This window comes from Podarcis bocagei (genome assembly GCF_964188305.1).
Source record: "Podarcis bocagei genome assembly, chromosome: 10".
Taxonomy (NCBI): Eukaryota; Metazoa; Chordata; class Lepidosauria; order Squamata; family Lacertidae; genus Podarcis; species Podarcis bocagei.
This window is the reverse complement of record NC_138135.1, coordinates 38,896,968-38,914,180: the sequence shown is the minus strand read 5'-3', so window position 1 is coordinate 38,914,180 and position 17,213 is coordinate 38,896,968. Positions and strand designations below refer to the sequence as shown.

Genomic DNA, 17,213 nt, shown 5'->3' with positions numbered 1-17,213 from the left:
GCAATAAGGAGAGGAGGAGTCTCTGTAAAGATTGCAACATTAGATTTATTGTTCTTATAAATTAAAAAAAAAAGCTAGCTAATTTTAGTTGGCTAAATTATAGTTTGATGTTAGTGTGGTTAAATTAACTCACAAAATAAGTCACATCTGCACAAGTTTTGTCGCATCCACCCATTTGCTACAGATAAATTTAACATTCACCTTGTTTTTGTACAAAGTTCAGCCATTGTGAAATCATTCAAACTGATACGGCTTTGGAATCTTTTTATTTTTTGGCCTTTGGCATAAAGTACAGAATACGGGAGTTATTAAAAACACACAGATTTTGCTATCAGCTGAAGTACTGGGGTTCGTTTCTGATAGCATTTACTCTTAATCAAATTCTTCTGAGTCGCTATGATGATGTTGGTGGCGACAGCGTGAGGCATTTTCACTTGCTGCTAATGAAAAGGCAGTAGGGGAGATTGGCCTGGACTCAGGGAGGTGCTCCCTTCTGTATTTTTCAATGTATGGTTCAGCTACTTCCCAAACCTACAGGTAGGAAGAGAGAAAGTAGTGTCAGAAGCAAAAGACTTAGATTTTGGAGGAAAATATTGGCAGATAACATTTCTCATACATGATCCTAATCATATACTTAAAAACCATTGGTGCAACTTAGCAAAAAAACCTACTTTCAGTGGAAATGTACAGTGCAAACATCTGGACAAAGTAGGCCCTGTGGGTATGCCCAGATGGTGGTTTCTGAGGAGGACTGATGTGTGTCCAGTGTACATTGCCTCCGTACTCCATCCCATCACTCTCTACAAGGACACACAAGACCAGCTCTATAGGGGAGGGAAGGGAAGAGGGAGCTGCATTTTATGGTGGGCTCACTTTAGCAAACAAATGCCAAACACAGCACAGGAGGCTGCTATCATTTCCACCCACCCCCTTCTCATGCTGGAACTAATACTTGAGAAAAATATATCCAGAGGCTGTGCCTGGCCTTAGAAGACTGTCAGGGACTCAGATATGCTGAGGGATGGCTTTGTAATATGTATACTAGCCAGATGGAGTACGTGAACATGTTCTTTTTGAACAATAAAACACACTTAACACAGAATGATCAAAAACAAGATTCTCATTTCTTTATTATGAACTTCCTGTCAGAAGCTCAAACCTCCTGCAGACATACATGTTAATTCAGCTGTGGATTCCATGTGGTCTATGGCCAGACATACAGAATATGACTTGTCATTTGTAACACAACTGTCCAGGCTTCTAGTCCACTAAGAAGCACAATTTGAAGTGTTGGCTTTGACCTCTAAAGCCCTTTGTGTCTTAGGGCTCTTTGCTCCCACATGAACCTGCCCAGATGTTAAACTTCCTAAGAGGTCCTTCTTTGAGTCCCTTTGCCATCATCAGCGAGATTGGGGATGACCTTTGATTGGTCCTTTTTAATCACCTCTGCCCTGTCTTAGGAAGATTCTCCCCAATCACCTGAATCCAAGCTTTGTTATTTTCGTTCCCAGGTGAAGACCTTTTATTCTTCCAGGCTTTTTAGATGCTGTTTTAATTTGACCTAACTCTGGTCTTAATATTTGGCTTTATTGTTCTGCTAATTTATTGTATTGTATGCTTTCAATTTCTTTGATTGTGAGCTGCTTTGAATAGTGGCAAAGAAATATCTGGAATAAATAAACATGGCTCACTTGCCTAGCTACAATCCGTCTTTCACTTTATGATAAGCATGATTTACTTCTCTAACCCCAATCACTCAAATGTTTAGTGGTAGACTTGTGGTGCTGAACAAGTGTCAAATATATGGTTTTCTCCAACCTGTTTTCCTAGATGGCAAATTAAGTCTTCTTGGTACAAGATTGTTTTCCTTCCTCATAGAATGTCGGAATAAATCATAAGCATGAGGGCACATATTATGCAGCAAGTAGCTAAACACACAGAGGAACTTTTAAAAATCATGGAGTCTCCTCATCAGACTCCATTAGCTGCCAATATCAACACTTGCCTTCTGATCCACAAGCAGTCTGTGAGCTGCCTCAATGTCTGGGGCCATGAAGCGATCTTTCATCCAAGGCCTGAAAGGAGACAAATTGAACAACTTCTAAATCTGCTAGTAGTGGTGGTAAGTGGTTAATGTTTGGCCAATGTTCTCAGAAGTTACCGTCTCTGGGCAAGTGTTTGTTTGACATACCTGACAACAGAGCGCACAAGGTCATAGACTTTTTCCAATGGGGTCGTAGTTCTGAGGGGGCGTAGAAACTCAATGCCCTGGCATGCTGCAAGGAGTTCTACAGCCAATACTAGTAAACAAAAACAACATAAAACACCATGGCAAATTCTGGTCATTTTTGAAACATTCGATGTAAACAGATGAGGATGAGATCTTAGGACTAGTGCTCACCATCAAATGGGCACATTGTTACTATGGGTTGACTGGATATATGAAATGCAGAATCCTATACAGTGGTACCCCGCAAGACGGACGCCTCGCGAGACGAAAAACTAGCAAAACGAAAGGTTTTTTCATTTTCGAGTTGCCTCGCAAGACGAATTTCCCTATGGGCTTGCTTCGCAAAACGAAGCTTGCCCCGGGGACAGCGGGTCTTCTCTTTTGAAGCAAGGGGCTGGGGGGAGATAGCGATCTCCCTGCAGCCCCTTGCTGCAAAAGACGTCCGCGGGAAGCGGGGAAACGAAGCGCTTCGCTTCCCGCTGCCCCCAACCTCTTCTGAAGCAAGGGGCTGGGGGGAGATAGCGATCTCCCTGCAGCCCCTTGCTGCAAAAGACGTCCGGGGGAAGCGGGGAAGCGAAGCGCTTCGCTTCCCGCTGCCCCCAACCTCTTCTGAAGCAAGGGGCTGGGGGGAGATAGCGATCTCCCTGCAGCCCCTTGCTGCAAAAGACGTCCGGGGGAAGCGGGGAAGAGAAGCGCTTCGCTTTCCCGCTGCCCCCGAACCTCTTCTGAAGCAAGGGGCTGGGGGGAGATAGCGATCTCCCTGCAGCCCCTTGCTGCAAAAGATGTCCGGGGGAAGCGGGAAGCGAAGCGCTTCTTCCCCGCTTCCCCCGGACGTCTTTTGCAGCAAGGGGCTGCAGGGAGAACGCTATCTCCCCGCAGCCCCTTGCTTCAAAAGAGGTCCGGGGGCAGCGGGAAGCGAAGCGCTTCTTCCCCGCTTCCCCCGGACGTCTTTTGCAGCAAGGGGCTGCGGGGAGATCGCTTCTCCCGGTGCTCCGAAGCCGGGCGGGGGGCAGGGGACACCTCCCGCCGCCGCGGGGACACCTTTTGAAGGCAGGCGGGGGGGGAGCAAAGACTTTCGCCCCCCGCCCGCCTTCAGAAGAGGTCCAGGACCTCTTCTGAAGGCTGGCGGGGGGCAAAAGTCTTTGTCCCCCCTGCCTGCCTTCCCAGGGGCTTTTAAATCGCCTCGGACAGCGGAGAAGTCCTCCGCTGTCCGGGGCGATTTTAAAATGCCGCCCGCCAGCATTTTAAGATCGCCCGGACAGCGGAGAAGTCCTCCGCTGTCCCGGGGTTTTTTAAAATGCTGGGGGTGGGAAGAAAAGCCCTTGTCCCCCCCCCAGCCTTCAGAAGAGGTCCGGGGACAGACTGTCCCCGGACCTGGTCTGAAGGCGGTTTCCCTAGGAACGCATTAATTGATTTTCAATGCATTCCTATGGGAAACCGTGCATCGCAAGACGAAAAAACCGCAAGACGAAGAGATTTGCGGAACGAATTAATTTCGTCTTGCGAGGCACCACTGTATTTGAAATGGTTCTATGAATTTAGATGCAAGTAAAAGACTAAAGAAACTTAAATCTACTTTCCTATGGAGTGTGTTAATATTGTGGCACTCTGTGCAGATATATATGCACATTTGAATGAATTATACACACATAAAACCCATAAGCATGACATGAAAAGCATGCAAAGATTCTAGAACAGTTTTACTGAGTCAGGACTCAAAGCCTTGGAAAGAGGAATTGTGATGCCAAGGTGGAGGTGAGGTTCTGCATCAAAGGCAGAAGAATTAACTTCTCCCTGTGGCTTGGATTTCCTAAGTTCAGAAGTCAGATTAGTTTGCCTTACTGCCACAGGGACCTAGGACTCGTCTGTCCATTCCCAACAGCAAGGGCTGGTGGATTGGCTGGCTGGTCTCCCTCGCCTGCCTGCCTGCCTGCCTGCTTGCTTGCTTACTTTGAGGCCGCCGCAGCTCCTGGCAACCTGGCCAGCCCCAGAGGCACCATTCACCTGCAGAGCTTGTAGCCAAGGCTGCTGCAACAAAGAGCTGGGCAAGCCTTTGGGAGGCAGAGATGCAAGAGAGCATCAAAGGAAGGAGGGAAGGAAAGAGGGACAGAGGCCCGTGTTGCCCACGGCACCCTAGGGTGCCACAACACACTGATTGAAAACCACTGATCTATGCAATGAAGCACAGTGAACCAGGATCACTACTTACAGTGTCAGTCTAAGAAACTGTGTTGCCTGAGTTGAAGTCCAAATGCCCCAAATCCACTAGAGCCCCACACTTAAAAATACATATAGCAGCACTGACACCAATTTCTGCCTTCATCTATCTTTCCCTCAAGAAGCCAACCGAGGGAGGCTGCTCCACTCTCTTGTATTGCAGTGCCTTTCCTGATCTCTTAATAGTTTTGGGGTCTGCATTAAGTCTCTTGCCATTCTGACCCTAAACACTTTGGGATGAAATGATGCAGGCAATTCTTAGTATTATGTCTTGTTATTGACAATCCACAGCAGTTCCTCTGTAATATTTTCTGAAATTATTTGTTATTTATAATTTATATTTGTTCCTACTTATTATCATCTTCATCTCATTTCTACAGTGTTTTTTTTATAAACTGCAATATATATATTTATGTATAAGTGTGAAATCCAGTCAAATGTATTTTTAAAATGCAAGCAATTCCCATCGATTTCCATGAAGCTTACACACAGTATGAAACACTGGTCACATCCACACTATACATTTAAACCATATTTAAAGCACATGGCTTCTCCCAAACAATCCTGGGAACTGTAGTTTATCTGCCACAGAGCTACAATTCCCAGCACCCTTAACAAACCACAGTTCCCAGGATTCTTTGAGGGAAGCTCTATGCTTTCTGTGTGTGGCGTAGATGTGACCACAGTTAATATCCAGTTGGGCCTATGACTTTACCTTGTTCAACATGCTCAATGACTTTGAGTGCTTTTCTCGCAGCCCATCCTCCCATGGACACGTGGTCCTCCGTAGCAGCACTGGTCGAAAGAGTATCCACAGAAGACGGGTGGCACAAGGCTTTGTTCTCGGAAACTGCAAAAGTCCAGTTTGAATAAATGGTAGCCTCTGAGGCAAGCCACTATGTAAACCATGGGTTGTCAATCTGGTCCCTACCGCCCACTAGTGGGCGTTTCAAGATTCTAGGTGGGCGGTAGGGGGTTCTATGGCACAAGCTGAATCCTCCTTCCATCGAGCACTGGTGGGCGGTAAGGAAATTTTACCATCAAGAAAGATGCATTGGTGGGCGGTAGGTATAAAAAGGTTGACTACCCCGGATGTAAACAATGCCCCACTTTGAGCAGCCGTCAGTGAGGGAAACGAGGATCCCTGAAACGCTTTTGTAACAGTACTCTGTGCAGATCAGCAGCGTAATATCAATATATAGCATCCATAAACCTTATTTTCCCCCCAATGTAGAGGACACTCCAAAAGCGCTCACACTGCCAAGGAGAAAGACAGCATGGAAGGAACACCAACACAAGCCCTGTATTTGTGCTTCCCATAAGCATCTGCCTGGATCAGGTGAGCTTCTGGGTCTGACCTAACAGGGTTCTTTTTACATGTTCAAAGCTTCCTATACATTATCTCAGCAATGTTTATCACAGTAATGCTGACAGCAGCCCTGCAAGATATCCTTGTGCTGCCAATGGGAGAGAGGCCAAGACCATGAATTAGAGAATAAATGGGCAGAGAAGAGATTTAAACCAGAGACTTGGGCCATGTACACATTACTGTTAACTCTGGCTGCAGTGTGCTCCCTCCACTAAATTTTGAATCTGCCTACTCAGGACATGAGGGAATATCTAGAGCTATCCTGTAGTTTCTTGTAATGTACTGGTTGCATGTGATTTATTTAAATGCCTTGACATTCTAGAAATGGCCTAGCTATTCCAGCAGTTGAACTCATGCTGGATTTAGGAATTAGGAGACACATCCCAAGTGTAATGGTCATGTGTACATAGCCCAAGACTCAAATACCTGAGAGGGAAATGCAAGAAGACTGGTCAGAGCAGCAGATTAACTCTGGGATATTGAGAGGTCCGTGTATTCAATCCCTCTGGCAGCCCCTTCAGCCATTTTGTACTCACCCAAGGATGCTGCTGTGCAGTGTGCAATCATGAATCCAGAGTTCAGACCTCCTTCTGTGACTAAAAATGGCGGCAACTCACTGAGGGATGGGTTGCAGAGCCGTTCGATCCTCCTTTCGCTAATCGCAGCAAGTTCATGGACCCCAATTGCAAGATAGTCCAGAGCCTGAAAGACATATATTGGTTTTTAGTGATGGTTTTTAAAGCCCTAAATTGTAAAAAGTAAAAAAAAGGGGGGGAATGTTGTTAACTACCTTGGCAGGGTATTCACCATGGAAATTTCCTCCAGAAATTGTCTCCTTCCTCTCAGCAAAAACCATCTTAAGGAACACATTAAGGCTTCAGCAGTAGTGAGGTTGGCCATAGCAAAGCCCAAGTTATTCATTTATTATTGAATTTGTTAGTATTATTTCTATTCTACTTTTCCATTACAAAAAAGGCACATGTTTAAACATGTTTTTAAACCAATAATGTATGATAAGGAATATATATATTTCCAGAGGGTCAACAAAATACTTTATTTTTCATCTGGACCACCAAACTACAAGGTGTTCATATGGGACAGTGGAAGACCAGAGAGGGAGTTGATATAAGCTTCTTGAGGCAGGGAGTTCCAAAGGCTAGGTGTGGCCGCACATTCTCACACATTCCTGCCAATCGCACTCCAATACTAATAAGTTATAGAGAAGACCTCTCAGTAGATCATAATGAGCAAATAGGCTCACACGGGAAGAGATGGTCCTTAAGGTATCCTTGTCCTAAGCTATAGGTAGGTAGCCTATGTATCTGAAGAAGTGTGCATGCATACGAAAGCTCATACCAATAACAAACTTAGTTGGTCTCTAAAGGTGCTAGTGGAAGGATTTTTTTTATTTTGTTTGTCCTAAGCTGTTTAGGTTAGGGCTTTAAAGATGATAGGCCTCAGGTAAGTTAAGAACAATACGCTTTAAAACTTACAACCTAAATGCACAAGTATGTAGGATCACTTTTGCCTGACAGCTCCTGCAGAAACAATGAAAGCCACAGGTCCATGTGGAACGGTGTGAAACATACACTTGACTCAGGCAGCAGAATTATGCAAAAAAGATACAGGATTGTCTGTTGCGCTGTTGAGTTCTGTGGTGATTATGTCCTTGACAAATGCTATCGTGTCATTTGCAACGCCATGAACCTAAAGGAAATTTCAGATATTAGCCACATATCTTGCATCTTTGTAAATTACTGTTTTAAATACAGACCTAGTTTTATTTCTGTCCTGCTCCTGGGACCTCCAAGCTTTGCCTTCCATGGTTCTAACTTTTGTTAAGGAGAATAGAATTCAGCTCACTGACAGATTTGAACCATTTTCTTTACATGTGGAAGTGATAACTGAGTTCCTGGCTACACGTGTCAGAACCAAGTTTACATTCAGCTTTACCTGAGGGCAGCAACGCAGTGTGTATGCATCTTGTACTCTATCACAAAATCGATGAGATTCTGCAACACAGTAAAATGAAAACTTATTATTTTAAAGAAGAAGAAAACATAGCAAAGTTACTATTTTAATTCTAAACCTCTCTAGCGCCAAGTCAAAATATGAGATTTGCCCTGGAGTATCACATGCTTGGATAATGTGAAATGTTACACTTACAGTGTATTTTGTTTTAAACGTTTTACAAAACAAGATTTAAAAAAGAAAATGAAATGAGATTTGCATATTGTCAGGCTGAAGTCTGACAGTTGGATATATTTAATGAACAATTTCATTTTTTTTAATATCTGGGACTTTTTAGTAAGAAACGGGGAAACAAAATTCAAGGAAAGCCTTTCTGGTAACTGGACCAGTGCTGAAAACTATGTGGAAGGGGCTGAAACAATTACCCAGCTGAAGAAAAGACATTCCTTTGCTTTCTTGGCCTTTAGCAAATTATATCCAGGACTTAATTATTTTTTCTTACTTACTTTTGAGGGCTAGATACAGCATTTTAAAAATAAACCGAGATGAAATTATCAGATTGTTCCAGCTTCTTTTCTAAGCAAATATGCCAAGTATGTATCACCCAAAATGGCCATTCACCTGCTATTTCAGAGGGATGGTGATCAGAATCTAAAAGTGACCTGAATCGAAAAGCCACCTCTATCTGCCCTCGATGTGGTCGCAGTGCATGAATATCTGTTTTAAAATAAAGATAGAGAGTTACAGCACAACACTTATCCCCTCTCTTCAAATTAAGGACAGTTTTGCAAGCAACACTTGGACAGGTGTATTAAGCCTGGGACTATAGTTACGTGAAATCTGCAGCAAATGCTACAGTGTGGAGTGATTCTGGCTAGGATTCTAGCCAGCCATGCCCTTTCCAGTATACAGTGGTGCCTCGCAAGACGAAAATAATCCATTCCGCGAGTCTCTTCGTCTAGCAGTTTTTTCGTCTTGTGAAGCAACCCTATTAGCGGCTTAGCGGATTAGCAGCTATTAAAGGCTTAGAGGCTTAGCGGCTAAAAGGCTATTAGCGGCATAGCGGCTTAGAAAAAGGGGGGGAAGCGGAAAAAAATTGGAACACTTGCAAGACGTTTTCGTCTTGCGAAGCAAGCCCATAGGGAAATTCGTCTTGCGAAGCAGCTCAAAAACGGAAAACCCTTTCGTCTAGCAGGTTTTCCGTCTTGCGAGGCATTCGTCTTGCGGGGCACCACTGTATTCCATTCTATTTGCCTCTCAACCTATATCAGCAACATTCAGTGACACTGAGCATGCTCAGTCTCTCTCGCTTACATTGTTTTGGATGGTTCTACAAACTTTGTGGTTCTCCTAAACCTACTGGTACCTGGCTATAATGTGTGAATGGCACCATTTTGGCTACTTAAGAATCCACACTTGGAGACTGAGATGTTGGAGCTTAGTATATATGACCGGGCTTTAAAGCAGTATAGATCACTTAAACCGTTTCCCATAGGGCGTTAGCAGACACTAAAAGCAATGACGTTGGTAGTTCCTACGGTCACAATTCTGCTGGCACTGTGAAGATCAGAATCACATCATCACAGAAATGTGGGAGAAGCAACAAAGCAAATACCCAAAACCCCAGATTTAAGTATGTTCTGTAAAAGGGACCTAGCAGCCTTAGAAAATGCAATACTAACCAGTATCAAAGGCTCTTGTTGTGCCCTTCAAAACTTCTAGCGTGAGGGCAGCCACTATGTCAGCTTGTCTAGCAATTGCACTGGCCCTTTCAACTGCTTCACATCCTAGAGAAGTAATCATTTGCGTCCCATTTATAAGAGCCAGGCCCTTCAAAGAAACAGAAAGCATTAATTTTCAGAGACTCTCTCTGTATAAAGACACATGCGTTTCCCCCCTCTCCCCTCACAAGCAACGGCTGGGGGGAAATAGGGACATTCCGGGATCAAATGAGAAGCTGGGATTGCTTTTGTAATTCTGGCACAGTCCCTGGAAAATAGGGACATTTGGAGTTTATGAACTTGACATCCGTTGCTCTGGCCTCACCCACAACTGTGGCCACTGGAGTGAAAAAGCTTCTCCCGACTTAAAGCCGCTTCACTGTAAAAGTGCCTTCTAGCGAACAGTGCAAATTAGAAATGCTCCCTTCGCCATTACGATACCTGTCAAAGCATCCTGATTTCACTGGGACATCCCAGAATTATAGAAGCCACCCCAGTTTCTGATTAGATCCCATAATGTCCCGTTTTTGGTGCTGCTCTCTCTTGAGAGACAGCTGGCTCCCACGAGAGTTTGACACTGAAAGATCCACATTTTTTAGGAGAAAGGAGGCGGCTGAGCTGGAGCCCATGGGGTGGGAGAGAGAGGGAGCTGCTGGTGGCGCAGGCCAGGCCACCACCACTGATGGAGGAGAAGACAAAGACAGGGATGGCAATGGGGATGGGGAGGAGCCACTTTGGGGCTCGCTGAAGGAGCTGCTGCTGGTAACGGAGACAGGGGGCTGGGGCGGGGAAACCCCAGCTGGCTCGCATGTGCGTTTGGCACAAAAAAATGTGTATCCCAATTTTAATCAGAACAATATTGGAGGGTACGTATGACATGGTCTAGCTACATAGTACATGCTTCCGCCTACTGGACTATTGCTGAGATTCTATGCATTTTATTACCTCTTTGGGCTTCAGTGTAATTGGTTTCAGTCCATGAGCTTCCAGCACCTGTAAAACAGTATCAGTAACAAACTTATTGGGCTCATCTTTTGTTACCCCATAAATATTTTTAACTACTCTACTGAGAAGGAAGATGCCCGAGCAGAATTGAAGAAGTGGCTTCAAGGATGTTTCAACACCCATAGTTTAAAAAAAACTAATGGTTTAAATTAGTAGTAGTTTCAGTTCCATACATGGAATCCCACTTCTGCATTCTTTTAACATGCCCTTTCAGGCTCATGTAGTTCCTCTAGTTTGCACCGGAAACAACATATTCATTTTAGGAAGCCTCTCCCTATATCGCCTTATCAGCATAAAAATTAATTAAAAACATGACCCTGTGTTTCCTTCTGAACTGCAATTCTGTGCATGCTCACTTGGCAGTGAGTCCCAGTTAAATCAGTGGGACATGCTTATAAGGAAACATTACCACAGTTGCTGTCAGAATTCATTTATGTTCATCACTTGAAACCATTTGAAGTTAACAGACCCTTGGCTGGCAGAACATTTCGGCTTCAGAAAAGTTCCGGCATTTGCATGCTAAGAATACACAAATCCTTTGCTTTGTCTATGGGTTACGACATCTATATTAAAAACCATGGTAGACATTGTGCAGGATCATTTGCTCGTGCTACCAGAAAATCATGAGCAGCACTCAGTCACTGTCACTGAACAACAGAAGGGCACCTTGCCACTCCCATCATGCTACAAAGCCAGCAAGACATTCTGGATAGATTATTTCTACTGCTGTCTGTTCCAGTTCTTCAGCTTGCAGTTCTCCATACATGCTGATCAGTAACGTTAGACTTAGAATACCAAGAGACTGGATGCAATCCCAATCAAATTTTTGCTCTTGCACTCTTCCTTTGGGAGGGGGTGGGAATTAAAAGGTACAAAGGTACAGAAATGCCATTGCCCATGCCCAGAATGGAAGAAAGTAAGTTGAAAGTGGGGAGTAGTGTTTGAAGGGAAAGGGCAGAAAATACAGCTTAGAAACATTCCATAAAGAAAAAGTGGACAAGCTATGAAAGCTCTAAGACTTTGTGGGAGGCGGGGGGCGGGGCAGCGGACAGTGTGTGGATGGTCACGTGCCACTCATACCCTCATTAAAAATAAGTTATGAACATTCAGCTTGTGACACAAAGCCCTCATATGTCTCCCTGTTGCACATCTGTTATAATTGGTCAATAACTTTCCCCCATTAAAATCTAGGACTGAGATCCTATATTTACTTATAAGATTGCATTGTAAGAAGCCTAAATTTATTACAAATCATTAATCTGCAAAGCATCAGAACGAAACACCCCTCTTCACCTTCCACCGTTCTCACGAATGCTTCAGCAAACCAAAAGGAACCAGCAGAGCATTGTCTCTTACATATTTTGCATCAGCCCATCCACTCTTTGGAGACCACATCTTCCCTTCTCCTATGAGTCCCAGAGCAAGATGGGAAAGAGGTGCTAAGTCTCCACTGGCTCCAACAGTCCCTTGCTCAGGAATGTAGGGCAGGCAGGATGCTATAAGAACAAGAGGGTGCGGGAGAAGCAGACCTTGGTTACAGAAATACACATACCATAATTCACCCTGACCCTTGAAATTTAGCAGTGAGCTTTACTCCTAGTGACCTGAAGGAGTGCCTTATGCAAACCAAACTTGCCCGTTGCCTTTCATAGCTACAACACTCTATTGACCACCAATATCCCAAATGGCACTGCCCCTTTCAAGGAGACAGTCCACAGCACATTGCATAGGCCTTGCTTCTATTGGAAAGTATATTCTGAAATCAATCTTTCTTTAGAAGCTGCAGGTGCAGGTTAAACTGCAAGGTGCAGGATGTCACCACCTCTCTTTGCACAGTTCTAGGTACAAATGGGAAAGTTGCTGCATTTTTTTGGCACAAAGAGAAAAAATTGGTTTTTTGATGGGAGCTTCATCCCCTTTCAAAATTATGCCTATTGCACTGAAAGCTGAACTCTGCAAAAATGTGGCATAGCACAGATTACGTTACCGTTAAATGCTTCAATGACTTGATGAAGAGTTTCCAGTGATATTCCACTGTATCCTTTTGCTAAGACATTGATCCTTAGAGCTAAGAGCATACGAGATCTCTCTGGAATCAAAGGCTTCCCAACACCTGCAAGGATAAACAACCACCTCAGTATAGCCTAGAATAAATCGTAGGAAAGCATCTGGAAGATCTGCTCTTCCTTACCTGCAGAATGTGACCGAACCAAATTCACTTGAAGTTCCCTCAGAGAGAGAAAGAAAGAAAGGGGAAAAACACACAATACAATTAGTTCCAACTGCAGGCAAAGTTTTAAATTTCTTGCAAAAACAGAACAAATAAAATTGTAGACAGAACGTTTAACCAATGGAAAGTAACCTCACTAAATAAAACATGTTAGAATCTGTTTGGCTGCATTTTCTATAGGTTTCTTTTGTAAATTTAAAAAAGAGACATACCATAGCTTGCTGTTTGGAATAACAGTTCGTGCAAACTTCCCAAAACCTGTAGTAATTCCATAGACAACTGAAAGAAGAATGATAAAACAAATGCTTTACTTGCATTTTTTAAATAAAAAAAATGCAATTGAATATATGTAATCACTTTTACATATATTGCAGTACTCCCAACTGCTCACACCCAATTTATAAAATAAAGTAATTAATGGTTACCTCTCTGTTCCTTTAGAATACTTTCAATAACATCTCTTGATTCTCTGACTTTAGTTTCAGCTTCAGGGGTTAACTAGAAATAAAATTGTCTTTATATATATTTTTATTTCGAGCTAAAATGCAAATAAAGTATCTACAGGGGTGCTGTCACTGTAGGACATTTGGGCAGAGGTCTAGGGCCCCACTCAGGAAAACACGCAGAGGGGCCCCCAGATACAACAGGGCTGGCTAAAAGAGGAAGTGGGTCAAAGGTCCAGGGTCTAAAATCATCTAAATTCCACCCCTGGGTATTTTAGAGTTATAATCTTTCCAGTACTCACCTTAATCTTATACAGCCCCTTTCCTAAATTGACTAAATCCTGTGTTGTCAAATGGTTCCCATCTAAATAAATATACTGTATAAAAGAACAGCGTTAGAATAAGAGAATACGACATGGATAAACGTAATTAACCAGTTGTGCTATGTGGACACAGTATTTATGTCTCTGTACAGTCAGTGTTGCTACAATGGGAATATCACATTTTCATATAAGTGTTTAAAAGAACTATTGCAGTTAATTTTTTTCAGCACTTCAAAAATCTGTGACTATGTTGCATGTTGCATTACAGAATTGGTTTTTTTTTTTAAGTTCTATTTCGTTACTATTTATTGTGCAGCACAAGCCTGTTAATGTTTTCTCAGAAGCAAATCCCATTGTGTTAAATAGGAGTACAGGCACATAGCATTTAGCATAGTATATATAGCAGACTTAGAACTTAACACATAGGGAGGAGAATTAAGGACAGGGAAAGACATAATTCAAACACCAGTTCTTCATAAGTTACTCTTGCTCCATACCTGTTCTGGTTCTCGATATTTACTATATCTGAAGCACAGCATAGGAAAATATATAATGTAATACAAGATCATTTAGATTTCAGTCCACATTTGCGGGTATAGGAGAGACAACATGCGAAAACTAAGTTCTCTCGACTTATGAGGCCTCAGAAAAACAATAGACCACCACCACATTTTTAACAAGGATACAAATGAACACCCTCAGGCTGTGATGGAATGAAGTCTGGGGACATTACATCTCCTTGTATCACTGAAAGGAAAGAGAGACAACCATCAATGACATTTTGTTTATTCTGTGGCCAGCGTAGTTATGCTTTCACAGGCTATCCCTGTAATCAGAAGTGTATTTTGCTAAGCATTTGGAATTGTTCCTAAACACCTTTATTCCATTTTCTCACATGAGAAGCTGTGGCTCAGTGGTCCTCTGGGAAACCATCTGCTCTACATGCCAAAAGGTCTCAGATTTAATCCCTGGCATCTCAAAGTAGGACTGGGAACTGCCTGACACTCCAAAGAGTAGCTGCTGGTCGGTGTAGACAATCCTGGCAAGATGAGCCAAGTGTCCGACTTGGTGTGAGGCAGCTTCCTGAGCCTCTTTGCACTTCTGATTTCCAACCAGCAACTCCAGTATGTAAGCAACATCTCAATGAGGCCTGGATGTGATCAATCTACTATATGATCCATATCAGTGGGGGTGTCTGATTATTTACAGCAGAAGCCAAAAGACCCACAAGCTACTGCTTCAAAGACCCTATCAACTAATTTACGTATGGCAGTGAGTTGGAAACGAGGAGGAATAACACAGCACAAAATGGAAGCAATTGCTTCTTTTCTTCCTCTATTTGCTGTAGTCAAAGTCTGGGATGTTACAGTTAATGAGATGCAGAAGACATCCCAGTTTAAGTCCAAAGTATATCTGGATACATGTGGAGTTTTCTTTCAGCCTACCAACATGGAAAATGGAAACAGCACTCTAAGCAACCCTTGTGAAAATAACTGGCTGGAATACTGCACACTTAAAATGCATGCTGGTCCCCCCCAGACATTGATGGTATTTGGAGAGACTTCCCATCACAATATCAAAACATTTTCATTGTTTCCTGCCAAGTGTTTCCCTTTATGAACTTCTCCTTAATATGTGCAAACATTGCAACTTGTCTTCCGCTTACTTACCAACTTCCACAAATTCATTGTCCTCGAGGACATCTTCCAAAGTATCGTCCTGATCCAGCAATCCAAGGCCTTTGCAACGGCGGACGTAGAATTGTACTTCCTCCACAGAACCGAAGCCTCCATTGTCAGGCTTGTTTTTCATGTAACGCCTGACGGCTTCTTTCCCCAGCCACCTCACTGTGCTTGCGCCACTTCGGCAAGGCACGGCAAGCCATTCCCCTCGGACATGCACAGTGTACCTTGGCATGCTTGTTCTCCGCCTGGGCTTGTCCCTCCACTGCGGAGGGTCGGTGTGAGCACTGCATAGGTGTGCAATCTGCAGCACATGCCACCTGACTGAATTCCACTGTCCCAATCAGAAAAGGCCAAAAAGCTACACACCCACCCCAAAGTTCCCTCACTCTGCAAACAAGCATGTGTATTTAAGCCAAGTATCAAATCACACACACACACACGGGTGACACACCCCTATCACAACAAAGCAATGAGGAAACGGGAAAAGATGAATCCAAAGCTATGTACACATTGGCATTTATTCCGGACTCAGTGCACTCCCACATCCATGCTCCAACCTTGCCCTACTAAGTTCATTATAGAACTTCATCTCCTGATAAGTTCGGCAAACAAGCTGTTTTCCGTTTTAGGAAGATGCTTCAGATGTTTTTCATTGGGGGCAGGGGGCATGATTGAACCTGACCCATGGACCCTTCCAAAAAATTGTTATTTAAGCAGCAGTTGACATTTTATGCTGCTTCCTGATAGCCAATATGGCTCTACTGCCTTTATCCATTACAGTGGTACCTTGGTTTACAACCATAATCAGTTCCGGAGGTCAGTTTGTAAACCCAAACAGGCTGTAACCTGTTTCGCCAATGGGGCCTCCAAGAAAAATTGTTCTTAATCCAAAAAAAAGGGGGGGGGGTTGTAATCCAAAGAAAGGTTGCAAACCGAGACATGTACTTCTGGGTTGGACGTGTTTGTAATCCAAAACGTATGCAAACCAAGACATATGCAAACCAAGGTACCACTGCACTTTGTTTTTATTCATAGATTGCAAGTCAGGGATGTGGATTCTTTTTAGTTTAAGAGTTATTCCCCCCCCCCCCCGCCTTAGAGGAAGTCTTCAGGGGGCCACACTGACAATAGCGGGCAAATATATTTGTTGCCCTTGCAGAGCAGGCTGCATTTAAGCCTCTCTCTCTCTCTCTCTCTCACACACACACTCACTCACACACACACACACACACACTCCACCTGAGCAAGAGGAATTATCATAGTTCAAGGACACACTCCAGCTAGGCAAAAGCAATGGTGAAAGGTTTACCATGCTTGTTATAAGCCATGCTGAAGGTTCTGCAGAACCATCTGGCAAGGCGAAAAATCTCAAAAATCAAGACAAAAAATGGCAGCACTGGAGCTGGGTTCTGCATGTGCACCAGAAATAAGTCCGTGAGCACGAGAATGTCATTCACCATCAAAGTCAGAGCTGGTGGGTGTCTTCTTACATGCTATGTACATTACTAGTTTGAAAGTGGAAGAGACTGCATGCCAGCTCTCCACTTTTCATCACAAAGGGACAAATGTAATAGCCTCAAGGACTCCAGTCTTCTCTCTGCTGTTCCATCCCCAACTACTTATGTCCCCAGTAGTAGATGCTACCTTTGGAGACATCTCATGATTCTCAGCCTTTGGCACCACTTATAGCAGCCAGCATGTTTAGCAAACCATACATGCCACTGCACACTGTTATCAAGAAGATGGGACAAGCTGCAGAGATGCGATCTACAATTTATTACTTCTATGAGCTACTGCAATCCCAGCTAAAAAATCAGCACTAGTCAACCATGGCAATTTAACAACCTTTAGACTTCAGCAACCTGAACAAGAGTCGTTTGTAGTTGGGCTAACTATTAATCATTAATTCAGATGTGTCTTTTGGGCACTGGATTATGTAAGTATACGTTGTTGCTCTCACTGAACTGCTCTTAACTTAGGCAATTTCTGACTAAGTTGTTTTTATATCTGATTAAGTTG

At 43.5% G+C, this 17,213-nt stretch overlaps 1 protein-coding gene across 1 annotated transcript; it reads right to left on the bottom strand.

The window, feature by feature from the left end:
• Positions 1-249: 249 nt before the first annotated feature.
• HAL (histidine ammonia-lyase) lies at positions 250-15,498 on the bottom strand. Its single transcript, XM_081209651.1, has 20 exons — positions 15,180-15,498; positions 14,196-14,256; positions 14,007-14,034; positions 13,489-13,563; positions 13,169-13,241; positions 12,956-13,022; positions 12,705-12,742; positions 12,501-12,626; positions 11,870-12,009; positions 10,454-10,501; positions 9,470-9,617; positions 8,409-8,504; positions 7,770-7,828; positions 7,443-7,523; positions 6,607-6,672; positions 6,353-6,518; positions 5,163-5,297; positions 2,192-2,300; positions 2,006-2,075; positions 250-531 (listed from the first exon to the last, which is right to left on the bottom strand). Exons 1-20 carry the CDS (start codon positions 15,424-15,426, stop codon positions 373-375), a joined length of 1,992 nt encoding a protein of 663 aa, XP_081065777.1. The 5' UTR covers positions 15,427-15,498; the 3' UTR covers positions 250-372.
• Positions 15,499-17,213: the final 1,715 nt, after the last annotated feature.

Bases quoted from the DNA above. Each gene is read 5' to 3' on its own strand.
- HAL (XM_081209651.1), bottom strand. From the start codon at position 15,426: ATGCCAAGGTACACTGTGCATGTCCGAGGGGAATGGCTTGCCGTGCCT. The intron at 13,242-13,488 runs GTGAGTACTGGA...TTTTATTTCTAG, and splicing joins AGGGGCTGTATAAGATTAAG to TTAACCCCTGAAGCTGAAAC. The intron at 6,673-7,442 runs GTATCTTTTTTG...GTGTTCCTTAAG, and splicing joins ACAGCGCAACAGACAATCCT to ATGGTTTTTGCTGAGAGGAA.